The 19,132-nt window shown below is 35.2% G+C and overlaps 1 protein-coding gene across 1 annotated transcript in view; it reads right to left on the bottom strand.

Annotated features, from left to right (window-relative positions):
* Positions 1 to 19,132, bottom strand: part of CDH10 (cadherin 10) — a 91,961-nt gene that overhangs the window by 47,872 nt on the left and 24,957 nt on the right. Inside the window, exon 2 of the mRNA XM_059854363.1 lies at positions 6,058 to 6,442. Within this exon, the coding sequence (XP_059710346.1) occupies positions 6,058 to 6,288 (231 nt within the window). The 5' untranslated portion in view covers positions 6,289 to 6,442. The remainder of the gene's footprint in view (positions 1 to 6,057; positions 6,443 to 19,132) is intronic.

Here is a 19,132-nt window from a genome sequence, read left to right as displayed (position 1 = left end):
AATCATCCCCTTAAGCAGATGGGTTAAGTATGCCCTCAGTATGCCCTACTCAAGTGCCTACACCTCTCTTTTCTTCTGAGCAGACAACACTTTAAAGAAACTTACACACACATCTGTCCAAGGCTGTGAAGCCACAGTCTTTGAGCAAATTTATCTGGCTTCAAATTCAGGCACACAGCAACTGTGGTCCTTTTGGTCATCACTAAAAACTTGTAGATACTAAAAAGCCTTTGCATTCTTCAACAGTTGCAAATAGCATTCTTTGTCATCCAGCAAAACCCAGTGACTTGTAGGGGTACATCCAGAACAGTAGCTAACAAACAATTCATTATTAATGAGAATAAAACCTTAGTATTCAGCCTCGTTAGCTCTTTGCCACCAGCACCTTCAGATGCTGTTTCCTGAAGCAAGAAATCAGAGCCTCCAGCAGACACTGAGGTTTCCAAAGGAATAACCCTTTTGCAAACAAAAAATATCAACCCTCTGCACACTTTACAATTTAGAGTAGTGATGAATCTCAGCAGTTATAGTCATAAACTTACACTAAGCTGAGACTCAACAGACTTTGAGAATGAATCTTTCCCAGAGTCACTGAGAATCAATCAGCCTTCAGGACAATCCTACAGAAAGCTTTTGATGTCTCTGATGTTATGGGAAAACAATATTACACTCTGACACTGCTGACCTGTTCTTAAATTTCTAGGACGCCTCACATGTACCCCCAAAAGCAATTTTTCATATGCTTGAAATGAATTGGTGCCTTAAATAACCCTCTTCACATTCAATATTTTAAGTCTTGCTGAGAAAGAAATAAATTTCTAAATGTTCTTGTTTCTCAAATGTCAATTCCATCACACTGCAGTATCTTCAATAAGGTTTTTGAAGATACACAGCAGTGAATAACTTGGGCTTTGCTTCCAGTGGAATTATACCAAAACCACCTCACATGGAAACTGTTAAAGGACTAGCTGCCCTCTTTCACCTTGACAGATCACTATTCATTTATTCAGTTTGCAGACTATCTTCCATCCCTTTCCATTCTTTTTTATTGATCTCTGTCATGAGAATCTGCTCTAGCTGAAAATTCAACCTCTACAGAACTTCAGTGCCACAGAGCTGATTACCGTCACCAGAAAGAAAAGGCATTTTATATCTCTCAGTCAGATCTTCACACCAAATATTAAGCCTGCACATGAGCACTTGCAATTCAAAACCCTACTCTTCAGTCTCTCATAGCTACAAAGGTCTTAAAAAAAAAAAAAAAAAAAAAAGAAATATGGTAGAAATCCTTTTCAGAAATCAAAATGCCGAGATTTTTAAAAGGGTTTGGTAAGTTTTACCTTACCACTACAATAACATCACTTCATTGGGACCTTTTATTGTATATGTCACACCTGATGATGAATCCTTTGAAATCAAAACACGATATTTTGTGCTACCCTCTTCCAACCAGTACTTTTGGTAGCTGCTTCATCAGAAAGAAAAATACAAGCAACATCCCAGGCTTCACTGCTTTATGTCTTTCTGACTGTTATGTGGTACATCATCCACAGTGTCAATAGACAGTTACTGGAACTGGAACTGCTGCTCTTGAAAATGTGCCATGCACACACAGCTTGCTGAGACTTTCCCTCAGAATCACATCTGGGTTGGGATTCTTGAAGTGAAAGGAACTAAGTGAGGTTGACATGTTCTGCTCTTTACACCATCAAACGTAATGACTACACTTACAAGCAGGTGAAAGTGAATACTGCCAGGATAATCCTTTCTGGTAACAGTTCTAATATGACACACACAAATGCTACATACAGTTATGTGCAAATATATGATAAATTATCCCTTGAGATACTGAAAGGCACTGCAGTGTTACTAAGAACCTCAGTCTCTCAAAGTGCTGAAAGATTTGTGTCAGTTGGTTGTTTATGCAATAGAACTACCGTAATGGATATTGCTAGAAAAGTTAATATCTACCTCAGAAAGCTAAGTTGGGAGAATATCTGGAAAAATAAACAATTGGCAAGATCTGTTGAGATAATAAAGAGGGGAAATAAACTTTAACATGTATAAAGAATTTATTTGAAAATTTATTTTTAAATGGCCCTGTACTAAGATATTGTTGGTACATAGTAGTGTTTCTTTTAGGTGACAAATATTAGAAAATAAAGTTTTGTTTTAAAAGCTTTTTTTTTTCTGGATATACTCAAAGTAAATTGAAGTTTTTTAGAACAGGTTTGAAAATGCATCATATTTTATAATTTCAGCACTTAATCTGAAAAACAATAAATGGGCCTTGAAACTGTATACTAAGAAAAGAAATAGAAATAATCAACTTTCCATAATATTAATAAAGTGGTTTTCTGACATGAGGTTTACACTTCTTTTAGAACATTCCTGCATTGTTTAGCTGCAACTGGGAGGATTACTTTTACTCAGCTTTTCTTCTAGTAAGAAATTTTTTCTAAATTTCTTCAGATTTTCTTCTTTCTTTTGTTAAGATACCTCAAAGACAAATAGTATTTTTTTTATATATATATATATATATATATATATATATATATATATATATATATATATATATATATAGTGAGAGAGGGAGAGGTTTCTTTTTCCACATGGCTCTTTATGATTTCAGCCTTTAGTAGAAATACAGCTGGAACCATTATTTGAGGTTCTGCATCTACAAAAATCACTCTACATAATTTTGATATCTGTTCTAAGGATGCTCTGTATTACATAAAGGAAAGGATGATCATCCTCTTTCTTGTGATAATAATAAATACTGATCTAAAGAAACATGGGAATGTCCACAACCAGCCAATATGTACTCTGCCACTATTTCACACAGATTAAAGAAGGCATGCTGCTGTTGCTATGGGACTTTTTATCCTAATAATTCAGTGAGCACCATTTCCATCATATTATTGTAGTTGAACATTCTCAAGGTGACCAAAATAGTGAATAAATGAGTGCATAAATTGCATTGTGAATTGTAGACACTTGTTTCACATTCACCAGTTATTAAGTTTCTCTGACAGATGTTTAGATGCAGGTTATGAAATTAGAAAAATTATATCAGTCATGAGATCAGAAAGCAAAAGATGTAAACCATAAATCCAGATGAATCAGCTTTGGAAGTTCTGCTGATTCGTGCACTGGCATTGCACAAAAATTATCTCACAGTCATTGGCCATGAATCACTGAGTTCTCTTATTATCTCCCAAAATTTCCAAACACACTGCAGAGAAATTATCATGAAAGTGGCATTTCATGTCATCCACCTATCAAAATAGTTTTGTCTCTGGATAAAATCAGGTAAAAGGAAAAATCTGGAAATATTTTGAGCAAGGAACTGAGATGGCCACTGGAAAGGTAAGTGCAAAACCAAGAGAAAGGAGCTAGATACTACAAAAATTTATATAGAAAAATTTTCACAGAAAAATTTTCATCAGTAATTCTTTATTTACCTAATCATTTGAGATTTTGGACTATCAGAAAAAATCATAATTAATGTAACAATCAATTTTTTTATTCCACATATAATTATATCTCTTTCCATTAGCTTCCTTTGTGTAAAACTCTCCCTGAACAAGTACTATGCTATGATACTCTTGATTTTACATGTGTTTTCAACCCTTTTCCCAAACATGTCACAAAATTACTACTGGGCAATTTTACTGTTTAATTTTAAATTTGCTTTTGAAAATTAACAACTCTTTTATTCTAAGCAGAAGAAACTAGCTGAAAGGGCTGTCTTAACAGCTAATCAGGTTTCTTCTCAGTGCTGTATTCTTAATCCGTCATTTTACTTATCTCTACTTATCACTTCACTTTTGCAAACATTTATTTTCTCTCAGACAAAGTAGTTCAATGTTTATCAGCAGCTTTTCTAATAGAGGCGAGTTAGTCTAAAAAATATTAAGCTTTTATCTCTCTAAAGAATTTTCCTTCAATTATTTTTGATTGGAAGAAAAATTTTAAGTAACAGCACTCCCTCTTCATGATTTGAAATCAGAAATATTAAAAAAAATACAATAGGAAAAAAGTAATCAGTATGCTTCTGAAGGTCCTTAAATATGAAGTTCTGGGTGCTCTGTAAAGCTATTTATTTCCTAGGACTGTCGTAAGCAATATACTTTCAAGATAATAATGAAGTGTTTTGATACAGTGACCCTTCTTGTTTTGTGGGCAAGGTTAATTTTCATAAGCTATGAACCTGAACCAGACTGAGGAACTGGCCTACTTGCTTAGGAACACGTGGGAGTCATGACTTTACACTTGAGAACTGGATGGAATAAATTTAGGGACTATTTACAAGACTCTCAACATGCTTTGGAAATGGCTGCAGTATTTAAATGCTAGTGCTAATATTATAGACTCAAGGCAACAAATAGAAAATGGCTTAGTAATTCATAAGCCTGCACTCCTAAATTTTTACTTAGTGTTTAAATTTCATAAGTTTTAATAAGCATTTCCTTTCACAAATCCTCCAGTGTCCTTAATTCTTCCAATAAATGTTCTATAATATAATGCTGCCATACACCAATACATGCTGGGGCCCGGCTGGCTGGATAGCAGTTTTGCAGAGTGACCTTGGGGTCCTCTTGAGCAGCAGCCAGAAATGTGCCCTTGCAGCAGAGGTCATCAGAACCCTGGGCTCCATTTGGAAGAGATCACCAGTGGAGAGATGATCAAGAGAGATAATCCTTCCTCTCTCCTCTGCCCCGGTGTGACACATCTGTACTTCTGTGTCAAGGTCTGGGCTCCAAATGTGAAGAGAGGTACAGAACTACTGGAGTGGAGTCCAGGAAATAGCCAGAAAGCTGAGCAGAGAAGTAGGGCATTTTTCATATGAGGAGAGCTGAGATTGTTCGGCCTGGAGAAGAGAAGGCTCAGCACAGACCTTAGTAATGTATACAAATACTTGTTGGGAAGAAGTAAGGGAGACAGGCCCAGTTTCTTTTCAGTGGTGCTCAGTGACAAGAGACAATAGGCACAATGTGATATACAAGAAACTCCCTTTAAATATAGGAACAAATCTTTTACTGAGTGGGTGGTCAAACACTTCAATAGTTTGTCTGGTGAGATTGTGGAGTCTCTACCTTTGGAGCTATTTAAAATCTGACAGGACATGGTCGTGAAAAAAATCAAACTTACCCTGCTTTGAGCATAGGGTTTGGACTAGTTGATTTCCAAACATGCCTTAAAATCTTAGCTGCCATGTGATTCAATGATTCTAAAAAAGTCAGTATTTCACTGTGAATTTTTTCAGGTTCAAAACCATGTAAATATTGAAAATCTGCTTTATAGAAAATTGAATTTCTTTGCTGTGTTGTACCCATTACTGCTGACACTAAATTTCATTTTCAAGAAAATTACCACTTTGAATTAACATCTCGTACCTGTTTGAATGTTATTGTTGCATTATACATTATGTATTTTTCAATAAATTATTTGGGAAAACCTAAACATCAAGAAAAAATTATTTAAAGGATGCTTCCAGTATCATTTGTGTATACCTCTAGTAAGCCACACAGTCACATGTATCAGTCTGCTGTCTTCTATTGAAGTTCAATTCCTAACCACATGATTTCTATCACATGCTTTGCAAATAAACTGTACTCCCTGCAGTTAATTGATTTTCAGGGAGAGATAAAGAGGAAGAAAATTTTTTCTTCAAAAAAGGTTTCATTCGTCAAACATAAGCATAGAAAAAAATACAATATCTTGTATGAAACATGAAATATTCAGAGACAGAGTTGGAAAATTATTTTATAATGATTTATATAATAATATGTTTTGATGATGAAGGCATACTGAGTGGGCTGCTGATAGGTATGATGTCCTTAAACAAACATATCTGTGAAAAATATTTTCATTTGTTTCCTTCAAGTAATTCTCAGTAGTTTTAACTAGCAACATTAAGTTACTGATTCTAGTAGGAGAAACATTATTTCTTGGAAATATGCTTCTTACACATTAGAATAAAACACAGAAATTAAGACTGTGGAAAGATAAGAACACTTGAAAATTATACAGAAAACCTTATGAGAAACCTACCTTGCCTACATACTGATAATCAGATCCTGTGTATTCCTCTAAAAGAAAAAACTGATTCCACATCCAGCCTCGCTTCTGGCGGTGAATTGCTTTCCCATCATTCCCTAAAGCACGTCCTCCAAAGTTTCTGGGTCTGAGATCAGGAGTCCTTCTGAAGAGCATTTCTGTATGGCAGGGATGTGGCAGCCACATCCAGAGCAGCAGAAGTAATAGGACTTGCTGTATTGTCATAGTTCTCCACTGCTGATGCTCTTCAAGCCGGTCGGCAGTGGAGCGTAAAGTTTTGTTTTTCTTGGCTTGTTTTTTTATGTATCTAGTTTCTGATGCAGCCAAGCAGCTTCCAGTAGCTCATCTCTGAACTGTATACAGTAACCAAATCCTGAAACTAAACAGAGAAGAGACAACGTAAGTTGAAATGCATTCACTCAGCGTCCAACATCACTGCTATTGTACCCTTCATATACAAAACGTGGTGACAGAAAGCAGTCTGGTCAGAAACAGAAAGGTTATCCATATAGGGGGAACACTGAATATATCAGGTAGCTGTCGTAAGGATACTTCCTTAAAAAAAAGTAAGAGTGCCATTTAAAAAAAAGTTTCAATTTAGAAACTTCTAAGAGTGTTCTTTATTTAGACTGGTGGATAAATATTGCTGAAACTTACACATTAAATACTGCTGCCTTTGCTTCAAATGTTTTCCACCCAATTTCATTTACAAGAATTTCAGTGTTTTATTAATCTTAGTATCAAGAGACATGAAACTCTAACACAAAGTAGTTTTAGAAATTACGAATGGTAAAACACCAGTTCTCCAGGGTATTTTAAATGGTAAAAGGAAATATCATATGCATCAGAAGAACTACAACATGATACGAAGCAAACTTTTAAACAGAAAAATTTCTTGAGATGGTCTTGCAATATGGAGTGATGCGAGCTTAGCCTTAAAATGTAAGAAAAGTTTTTCAAAATATGACAGCCTGTTTTCCAAGTATCTTGAAATACTGAATTTAATCTCATTATGGGAAATGATATTGCAGGGAGAGGGCAAGGCTCTCTCAACTCACCATTTTTTGTCTCTACTTTTTTTTTTTACTTTGCTTTATTTTATTTCTTTCTTTATCTAGCAGAACCATGAGATGTTTTTTCAGCAAGAGAAATTCAGTCAAGTTCTCTTTATTTTACTTCTATGCCCTTTTTTTTTTTTTTACTACTCTTCCTAGCATACCCATAAAAAACAATGATGGTTGTTGCACTTCCTTGAATATTCTTCCACATGTGGCAAAAAAGTAGTAATAAGCTTGGGTTGATTTTTCTCTTCTTTGCTGATTTTAATAGGCAAGTAATGTTCTTTTCTTTCAATAATTTTACACTATATTTCACTATTCTTAAATATTTTGATTTTTCTAAGAGCTATGTAAACATTTCAGAAATTCTTCCTGTATTTCAATTTGATATTGATGTGTTACTCAAGCTATTTCCAGTAAGCCTGTGTTGATTAAAGGAGCTTATCATAAAATGTCAGGATTTTCAAAGTGGGTACACTATGAAATATAGTGACATAGTTTAAAAACTGTGTCTGTGGGCAGGCATGTTAATAACTGAACAGATACTTTTCAGGAACCAGTTACTGCCTTCAAGTTAAATTTACTCAGGGAACATTGTCCCCTCTCTCCCAGCATTTGGAAGTCCAAACAACTTCTCAAAGCCACTGCTATTAACGATTTTGGCCCCAACCCTGTTCTCATTAACTCACAGATACCCATTTCCACTGGTCAAAACAAACACCAAATTATGTATAATTTCAATTACCCCTTTTCCCTTTCTCCTAAAATTTTGACATTTACCTCATTTGTGAACTTTGATTAATATACAGAACAATCTGTTCTAATATAAGCTACAGAACAATCAGTTCTAATATAAGCTAATGATGAATATGATACATATGCTGAATTATATCAGCATGTGCAAGCTGGAGATGTGGTACTGCACCTTGGAAATAATTTATCACAACTCATACTTGTGTTCAGACAAAGGTATACTAACTGAGAGAAGAGGGCAAAAGATTTATTCTACGATAATTAGAAATATGTCTTCTTAAAGACCATAAGAAAGTCAAAGTTGAAATTCTCTCTCTCAATTTCCCTAAAACTTTGAAAACTATTTCCGTAAAATTTTGAAAAATATTGGGGTTTTTGTAAAGGGTATATAGAATTTTCTTCTCTTGCTCTCTTTTCCTTTGTGTGTGTGTGTGTGTGTGTGTATGTGTGTGTGTGTGTGTGTATGGGGGGGAGTGTTTCCTTTCTTTTTTCCCCTTTTTTCACTTTCTTGTTGCCCTCAGTATATATATTCCATTATCCACACATTATTATTTGATGCAGAAGTGTTGTTAAATGCCTCTTGGGAAATAATGCTTCAATATTAGGGGTTGTTATTGAATTTCCTTCTTGTTAAATTAGGTCAGCAGAATGAAAGCTCAGATGAAATTTGTTAAACTCACAAAAGTAGCTAATGTACTTGGCAAGCACAGCTGCTTAATGGATGTACATACCAGCAAGGACTTTTCTCTCCTTTGAGAGTCCTGTTGGCATTCAGCTTCCTGCATTAAATGTGATGAGTTTGATAGTAGTCTACTCTAAAGTAATAACATTTACCTTTAAAAATGAGCTAGCAAAAAAGAAAAAAACATACTAAACTAATAAAAAGCATTGTATAAAGGAAAAAATTGAAGACAATTAGATGAAGGAAACCTTTTAATCCATAACTACAGAAAGTAAACCGAAATCTGAGTTCTGTATTAGATTGCATATCTGGATTCTGTGCTGGAAGAGTGAATGGAGGAATAAACATTTTTCATCTGTTTGCTTTTTTGGTGTTTAGGGTTTTTTGGTGGTTTTGTTCGTTGTTTGTTGTTTGTGTGGCTGTTTTTTGTTTCTTTTTAATTCCCTGGAAAATAAGTTGGAAAACTCAAACTTTGGAAAAAAAGTTTATCTTAGCAGAGAGAACTCAGAAGAGTTTAAATAGCTTTGCTGGCTTAAAGTATTTTTTTTTAAAGAATTTAAAGAGTTTAAAATAGTTATAAATAGTTTTAAATTAAACTGTTTCACCAATCTTTCTCATCAAATCTCTCTCTACTTATTTTTACAGAAGATCGCTTCTTGAATTTTTTTCACAATAGAAAAGAAACAAAGGAAAAAAAATTAAAGCTTTTTAAAATCTATCAGATATGTCTAATTTCTGTGTAATATTCTCCTGTGTAATTCCCATAGTTTTGTGTTATATCCTTCTAAATTACATTAAAATTACTACAGAAGAACATTGTGCCCAACTGTGCTCTTTTTTATACAGGTTTGTGTAATTGTATTATTTCTAATGAGTTTTCTTGGAACAATTTCTAGTATGCAAGACATGGATCAATCATCACTGAAGCTGTTAAATCACCATTAGCTTTCAGGTAACAGTTTTAAAACCATTAGGCAGTACTTTCCACAGGCTGATCACTTCTATAGCTCTCAGAATTTAGAAGAAAATGTTTTAATGCTGTTCAAAATGTATTCATGTGATTTTCAGCTTCTACAAAATTTGAAAAATACTATATATTGCTTCTCATTCATGCAAACCCTCCCTCCAATACTAAAGCAGACTTCATGCCATTTGAAACTTTTAAGATTTAACATCTGTATAAGATGGGCCATGAATGCTTTCAACTGATGCATGTGTCCAAGTGCCACTTACTGGTTCAGAAGACAGAAGTTTACACTAGGGATTTTATTTCTATATTAAGTTATGTCCTCTTTTTGTTTTTTTTATGGCATTCATATATAGTTGCTTTCGGAATTCAGCAGAACCTAATTTAAAATAGAAAATTTAATACAGATCAAAAGACTGTGGTTTTTTATTTTTTTTAATAAAGAAATTGTAGAAAATTTCTCTTGTGAGGAGCAAATTTGAACAACAAAAATTTTACTTGGGATACCTACCATTTAAGGATTTTGTTCTGTATTTGACCTTGGTCAAACTTGAACTGAATTTTAATTATGTGACATTTCAAAAAGCTTGTTTAAGGAAAGATATTTATGCAATGCTGGTCCTGTTTTCTCCATTTCTCTTTCAGCTGGGAGCTATTCACAGCTCTAATCTTGTCTTTCAATCCTTTTTGCTATGTTTGTACAAAAGAAAGAAATTTTTGGAACTGAAGATGCTTTCTGAAAAATTAGATTAAACTGTGTTGGAATCTCATGAGGAGAATAATATTTAATTTTATTATACTGGAAGCAAGCAGAGCATATTTTGTTCTTGTTTTTTTCTTACTCTGCAAAGCTGATGTCAACAGTGCTATTCTTATATACAGCCACAGTGAGAAACTTTTATTACTTTCTGTCTTCTCCAAATTTTTTGACTCTCTAGCCACTGGTTGAGAGTTACCAATATAGTCTCCAGACCTTCTATCATAGTTCCTCCACCCTTCAGCCTACTGCAAAAGGTCCTATGGCCATCAGCCATGAGCCATAATTCCTACCATTTTGGTTCTTCCTTGAATTATGCAACTTTCTAAGGTGCCTGTATTTCATTAGAACTCTGGCTCCTGACTTATTCCATGGTGTCAGGAATGAAATTCAAACCTCTGGCTAGGATTTGAAGAAATAGGGACTATTTAAAAAGCTAGTAAAAGTAGAAGTAATAGGACAGGTAAGTGCAGAAAAAGATGTATTTTCACTGAGCCTCACAAGAGCCTCCAGCTCAGGTAATTTAGTTGTGTTCATTTATTTGCCATCCCTATAAAAACCAGAAATTCTAATGCTTTAGAGCATAGTGCGATGAAGCAAGTACTTTAAAAAGACAGCTTTGCAAGAACCTGTAACTCAAAACACAGCAAATCTTTCTCTCTGTATGTGTAACCCATTGGTGTAAGATATCCCTTAAGGGAAAAGAAGACTATACATTTTTATAAAGAATTTTAAGAGTATTTGAAACAGACAAATTAGGTCTGCCAAATGATCAATTTGTAATGGATTCTAATCTCATCATTCCTTGTATTATAGATTTATGTTCATTACTTTATGTATTATATCCCAATGAAGTCAACTGAAGTAATTCATAATTTAATTGCTTAAATCTGAACTAAGAAGATAATTGGTAAATTGTCAATAAGCTGCTTATTTCACAGCTTGTAGCAGAACCCTTGCACACACAGTGACCACACTTCAAGTTATTAAATTACAATAGGAATTTGCAAAGTAGTCAGTTATACCTTTGAACCTTAAAATTCGGTCTTCTTTATGAAGTCCTGCAAGAATTAATCTGCTTAGGAATTTGAATTGAATATACATAGTTCAGTGCTAAACTAAAAAAAAAACCCCAACAACTAACATTTCAGAGATGAGATATTATAATTTTTAATACTAATAATATTTCCTAATCATCAAAACAACTTCATTCAAAGGAGTATTTTGGGGAGAAAGGTACTGAAAAACAAGCAGAGAAAACAAAGCAAAAGGAAATATTAAACTTTACAACTTTTGCTAGAGAAGTTGATTTTTTGGCCTGCAGGAGATTATATATAAGCATACCATATTTTAAGTATATTTATGTATTAAAAATTCTAACTGTAAAAAAAAAACCATACAAGTAAACATGCACTATACTAAATTCAAAGTGGTTAGGGATGCAATCTATGTTCCACTGGTAGTTCAGTAATTGGATATCCACAACTATAGTTAAGTGAACAGAAATCCAAAACATGGAAAATATAACTCCAAGTTGATGTTAAACTGAAGAGCAAAAAGGAATTGAAACACACTCCTCTCAGTTCCCCTGCTGTGAAGGACACAGTCCTCTACCCTCTAAAAATCTCTGGATGCCTCACCAAAACTTCTCCCTTTTCTTCTTACAGAAGAGTGAAACCTTTAGGCTTAAGATAGAGTGGGACATTCAAAGGGTGAACAGAAGACCAGAGAAAAGGCAGAAGATATTAGTAAGTTGTCTTTCATAACAATTTTGACTGTTTATTAATGAGGATTTTTTGTGTTAATTAGATTATCTGGATAGCTAAAATATAATCTCTTAGCTCTCTACATACACTGAATATACCTTTTCTGACAGTAAGACACTGAGAGTGCCACACTATTATAGCAGTTTTCTACATAGATTCTTAAATTTACCGCTGTCGCTGAAGTTTTGTCTGAGAAGTTATACATGCAGCAGTGACTAAATGGTGGGTGACTTGTGAACATGCAAACATTATTTGAATCTTTATAATTTCTGTAAATTGGGGGGTACCCACAGCATTTCATTACATGGGGCAACCTGCTCTCCCTTCTAGATGACTCTTTCTTATCTGATTGTATTTACTGAGTTAAAGTCCCACAGGGTGGCCACCCAGTACTCTTCTGCATAAGGATGAAAAAGTATAGAGTTAATTTAGTAAATTTATAGAGTGTATAAGCCCTCCCTGCTGAATTAAAGAAAAAAAAACCCAAAGTATTAAAAAAAAAAAAAATAAAGACACTATCTGAAATTTGCAGGATGTAGCAAAACAGTGGAAAGATCATAATAGGTTGCACAGCATAACAATAAACTACTGTGTTGAGTTGACACAGGCAGGCAGCCAGAACAACCCCAAACCCATGTCTGAAATAAAAAGAGTAAAATCATTTTGTTACTTACTAAGCAGAGGATCCTGAAGCAACTCTCAAGAGGGAATGCAGGCACCATCAGGCTCAGTCCACCCTGATGGACAGTGGCCCTGCTGTTTGCACACATTTGTCAAGGGCCTGTGTACATGTAGTTTACCACCATGCTCTGATCTCCTCTGTGGCTTTTATGATCTTTGCTTTGATCTCTCCTAAAGCAGGGAGCTCATGCACGACTGTGAGACTGCCTCCAAATTTTGAAAACACCGACATCACCAGCAGTAGGTGCAATATGTGAGGTTTCCTGCACTGTTATTATCCAGGCCTTGGCATTCCCAGATGCAAGGTCACCTGAGAGATTCTACCATCCCCCCCTTGCCATTCTTCTGCTTTTAATGCTGTCCTCCCAACAACTCCCTAGTTCTGGAGAAAATAATGCAGAAGTATAATAGTTCTGAACAATCTCAATATAGTGGATTTTTTATTCTTATCTTAAAAAAAAAAAAAGAAGAAAAAGAAAACTGGAAAGAAGATATGTGGACAGGAATATTATTTTTAAGAAGTATGAAATAGTCCTTCCTCTCTACACAGCCTCGTTGTAAATTCAGCATTCAGTTTTGAGCACACATCTAATTATTTATAACATGTAAATTATTAGACATCAGGCTAGGAACAAAACATTTAGGAAAAAAAATTATTTTTATGGAAAGAACAACTACACCTGGTTATCCAGTCTACAGAAAGAAAACAAAATGAAGAAAGGGCTATGGTTGTAGTTTTTAGAACCACTCCTTGAAATTAAGAAATTATTTTCAATGCACACCACAGATAGTCCAAGCAATTTACTTCATTCACATCCACGGTGATTTAGGTTAAGTGTTAACTAAAGCTTCCTATATATTTGCAGGCATAGTTGGCAGCTGAAATGAGATGTGACTAAAGCATTTGAAGGACAGTCTGAGTAAACTGCTTTCTGAAATGGGCTGCCTGCAGCTGGTGTGACCAGAGTATTCCTTGAGATATTTTCAAGCTCCATCCCATTGAATTCTATCCCTTCTTTTTCAATGCCATTATTTCTTTTCATTATGTCTTTCTATGTCTGGTGGAACTGCTACTAGTGACCACTGCAACCACTGGTCACCCTATTCTCCTGTAGGAGTATGGATTGCTCATTCCAGATCAACTACATCCTTTTACATTTATCTGATTTAATCTCTAAAGTGGCTTTAAATTTGCTTTTGTGGGTTCAAAGCAACTGAAGTTCTCTTGCTTGCCAGCCAGCATAACACACATTTCCACAACAAATGATACAGTCCTAGACACATGGTTTAGAGGAGGTCTTGACAGTCCTCTGAATTTCCCTCCATAAGATTTTGTAGTTGTATTTATCCCATGAATTGTCTGCTGTACTCTCCTTGATAGTGAATTTGGCTCTTTCTTCCTCCAATGAGAATTCATCCCATGTATATCTTCCTAAATTGATTATCCTCTTTGTGTTTAGCCTATAGCCATGCTGTCTTCTAAAACATCCATATTTACTATTGGAAGAGATTTTCTTTACAAAAAAGGGTAGTCTTGTGCCTCATGTATTATAAAACCTAACTGAAATCCCAAAGCAGTTATAGCTTTTTAGTATTTGATCCTTCCTTCCTTCCTTCCTTCCTTCCTTCCTTCCTTCCTTCCTTCCTTCCTTCCTTCCTTCCTTCCTTCCGCCACTTCCGCCACTTCCGCCACTTCCGCCACTTCCTTCCGCCACTTCCTTCCGCCACTTCCTTCCGCCACTTCCTTCCGCCACTTCCTTCCTTCCTTCCGCCACTTCCTTCCTCCTCCTTCCCTCCCTCCCTCCCTCCCCAATCCCTATTTTTTTTTCTTATCCCTTACATTTCATCTTTGACAGATCATAGCTTCTCTGGAAATAAAAATATCAGAAAGTTCCATATTAATTTTGCCAAAAATGAAACCTGAGAGATCATTGAATATCTAGATCTGGTGACTATTCCTTCTCTCTCTCTATAAAGTGTTTGCCTGAGCAGAATGAATTATAATGAATAATGCTGAACAGTTAAGAGAAAGACATTCTTTTCCTTCAGGGCAGGTGGAATTTTAAATATCCTAGCCTTTGCTATCCAATGCTTTCACCTGCCAGCAAACTCTAAGCCTTATTAGGGAAATAGAATAAGCACAGAAGCGTGCCAAATATCTAAAAACTCACTCTAATCTCATCAGGAGTTTATATCTTCAGCTCAGGCTGAAACCTTACAGCTTTAGAGAGCAGAGGCAGTTCACTAAAGCGTAAAGAATTGGGGCATTGAGAGACTGTGCCTGCTTAGAAAACTGTGTAATTTAATAAAGTGTTCATTGATGTCTACACAGTGGCTCCTCAAACTTGTGTTAGTGCCTGTGCCTGCAGCATGGATAGTCACATTCCTGCTAATTAGATGATAGCAGAAGGATTACATTCTTTTTTAGTGGTCAGGAAGAAATGGAAGCAACCATTTCTCATGAAAAATCACAGTTGAAATTAACAAGAGGATAAAATTTTAAGAAAGTTTGAAAAATACATGATTTTATTTCCCAAGCTTATTTGAATAAAAGTGTATGTATTGCAAAATTCATTCAGTTATTGACAAATTTCATAAAGCTCATATTTGGAAGAAAAATAACATCTTTAATGACAAGAAGGTACGTTTGCACTGCATTTGGATTTTTTTCCTAAAAATGTTTCTTAAAGTGCCTGAAGCTTCATCTTGTTCTTAATTACTTTATAATTATTTTAGCATGCTAAAATTGTGCTATGGCTTGTTGCATTGTTCTCAGTTAATCTAGTAAAGCAAAAGTCTCCTCATGGTGTAACTGCAGTTTGTTGGACCATGATGATCTGATATCATGGAAAAAAAAAAGTAGGGAGTGTTAATATTCATTATACTAGTTTGCTGTGGCTGGATGAAATTATCAAAATTTCTTCACTTTCAGTGAGTCAGAATTATGGATCCTCTTTTATAAGCTTATTCATAAGCTGTTACAAATGTCAAGCCATGACAAGAAATCTCTTAATATACCAGATACATGTATAGTGTATAACAGTCTGTAGCTTTTTGTGCCTTCCATTAGACAATCTGCAGTACATTGCAGCACAATGAAGTGTTTTCAATTTGAGCAATATAATATTTGCTGTTGCCTATGCAATGTGAAACGGTCTGTTGTATGAGGTATGCAAGAAGAGCTCCTTCTTCCAAAATGGTTCTTGCTTTAAACCAGTACAGAGCCAGCTGCATCTGACATTTTTCAAAATTAATTTTCAGAGGGATTAAATGCAAAAACCTGCAAATCATATAATCAAATATACCATTTTTTGCATATATCAGTAATGAAAAGGATCTGCCTTGACTGGTATTGTGAAAGGATATCTGCTCTTAAGTAGAACATAAGCATGGGCGTGATAAACAGATGGACATTAGAAACTTTGGAGGCAAGGAAATTTTCACTTAAGAATGTTTCTGTGTACTGAAAAGCTGTACTATAGTTACACTGGCATTTAAGAGTGCTTTTCATGCTCAGAAAACATAATTTATACATCTACTAAAACTGCTGGATAAGAAAAGAGAGGTGGACATTGATAAGATAAATTAAGATAAATTAAATTATGCACAGTGTGACCTTGGTTTCCACACTTGGATCAAGTGTGTTCTGAATGCCTTCTGTAGTCTCCGTATAGTTCTATGCTTTATACAATCTCTGTTTGTGTCTCAGCTTTCAAGGTACAATGCAATAGATTCTCATGGACTACCAAGCTGAGCTGGAAAAGCCAGTTAAACCTGTGGATTTCAGAAATATTCACTGGACAAATCTGTTGACATTTAAGAACACAATTGTATGATACAACTTCTTTTGATACATCTGTCAGGTTTGATGGTTATACAGAGATATATTTGTTAGTTTGCTGGCCTTCTATATGTTGTCATTTTTTGATGTTGACCATAGCATCTGAGGAGACAGTAACAATATTGGACTATTGCAGAGATAGCCTGAAGAGAGCCACTAAATTTGTGATGAAAGCCAAGTAAGGACATGCCTACTTTTTCCTGTCCAGTTATCATCTACGTGAAACACTTCCTGAAAAAACAAATACTTGAAATTTATTTCAGGAAAAAAATCAATGTGCTGAAAAACACTTGTAAGACCCACATCAATAATGTGAGGAGAAACTTTTCCCAACAAGAACACTTCTCTGGAGAACTAAATTACTAAATTCTACTTTTCTTTTTTTTTCCTCCCCATAATGTTACACATTGCACACTCTTTGCTTTGTGCTTTTCTGAGAAATAGGTAAGTGGAAATCAGCAATCACTTGCACTGGAAATGACCTTGCATGGGTAATTGGTAAGGGCTACATCTAGCTGCCACTAGAGAGATTTTATTCAAAACAGTCATTTCATCTCTGATCTTTCTCTCCTGATTTTCAAGGGTAACCAACAAAACACCTTTCAAAGATAAACCTGAAACAGAACTTCAAAACTCATCCAGGAGACAAAAACAATGAACTCAAGTGAGTTTATCATTTTACTGTGCATCATATTCACTCTCCCTTCCCTTTTAACCTCTGTATGTCTGCAGGTTATAAACTAACTAAATCTCTGTCCCTTGAGAGCTAAAGGAACATATCTCTTGTTATTCTCTACAACATTATTTTCATACCAGTCTATTTCATTCGTGGCAAATATATGTATGTATATACATTTTTTTCTTTACAGAATTAATGCAATTGATAGCTATCTAATTAAAACTAGAGAAATTTCTTCAACTTCTGTATAAACTCCACCTTTTCTTTTTCAGATAGAAAGGGTTTCTACTCCTGAAAGAATATTTTGGATTATGGTTTTCTTTTCTTCCAAATACATCCAGATAGGCTAGCAAAATATTTTGACATTTTTAAAAATTATATCTCATCTGTAATATCTTGGGTCATTAGTTACAGCAACACTAGCAATCTTTATGGCATTCACTACTGCTTCATCTATGATACAGAAAAGGAATATACTCCTTTCTATTGACTCTACAGAATAATTGACTCTACAATAATAAAATATTATTCTGATTTCTAGATCACCTGAGATTGCAGAGAAAGTATGTGATAGGCAAGAAGGCAAATTGCACCTTTTGAAGTCTCAGCATACAATACTGAGTGGTCTTTCATTTAACTTCTTCTGAGAGGCTTTTATTCTGTATCCTGTACTTTTGTGCCCTGTTCCAAGCCTTCTTGGTGAGGTCATTATTATATGACTAGCAATAGATTTACTATTAGTCAAGTGAAATCATTTGCCTTCTCATTAAGTAGGATGTGTGGTAGACAAGAAAACAACAGTAAGCTCCTACCTGTAGGATAAAGCTATGGAGAGTTATAAATACACTGAAGTTATTTTAGCTGAATAAATCAAGTAGTAGAATATTACGTTTAAAATCCACATGTTTTGTGGGTTCACTGGTTGGAGACAGGGACAACACATACACCCCAAAGCTCCATGTGACAAACAGCCTCGAGTTTATTCCTCCAGCTGATTTTATAGGAGCTCCAATTGCACATGTGATTGATTGAGGCCTTAGCCCATCCAGCTCTCTGGCCAGAGATACATCTGCATTTAGAACTGGATGACATTGGCTGAGAGTCCCTGTGTAAATTGAATCCAGCCTATCCTTGCTCACCCAGGGACTCCAGTGCCACAACACAACATTGACATAATTGAGTGTGGACTACAGAGCAACTGCAAAATGGAATAACAAGTAGAATCTCCTGAGTCCACAGGGAAAATATCTGCTTTGCTGCATCAAATGAAGAAACAAACCTGTGTGTCAATGGAGTATTAAGTGATGTGGGTAAGCATAAGCAGCCCTTTTCTTCAAAACATGCAAGAAATAGGGCAAACTCAGGACAACATTTGTAACTTCTACATGAGGGGTTGCAACTTGAAGGTTTGTTTCACAGTTTCAGTGTCTGGAGAATCAGTAGCTCCACAGTGCTCATACTGACAAACAGGACAAAGTGGAGAGTGAGAAGAAAAATAAAGACTGAAGCGAATCAGCACCCTGCATCTCCTTTCCTACACCCAAATCTTGCTTAGCAGCAAGTAACGAAGTAGCAACATCCACAGTGTAAGGCATAAAGACATTCCAAAGTAATGATTTTGCAAGAAGAGGGACTAAGCAGCAACCAAAAAAGTCTGACTCATGGTGTAAATTAAAAGGAATGATTAGCCCATAGTGGTGTGTGTGTAGATATATTTGCTTGAACTCGGAATTAGAGATCTTCCAGAAAAACTGAAAATGAATGGACACAGTGATTTGACTTAAGAAAGCCTGGAATAATCAACCCCATCTAATTACAGATGAACTTGTTCTTAAAAGAGCTGTAAAGGGAAGAAAACTGGAGAATGCCTGGGAAACTTCCCAGA

The sequence above is a fragment of the Haemorhous mexicanus genome, chromosome 1 (assembly GCF_027477595.1).
Source record: "Haemorhous mexicanus isolate bHaeMex1 chromosome 1, bHaeMex1.pri, whole genome shotgun sequence".
NCBI lineage: Eukaryota > Metazoa > Chordata > Aves > Passeriformes > Fringillidae > Haemorhous > Haemorhous mexicanus.
The sequence above is the reverse complement of the archived record's forward strand: the minus strand, read 5'-3'. Positions and strand labels throughout refer to the sequence as shown.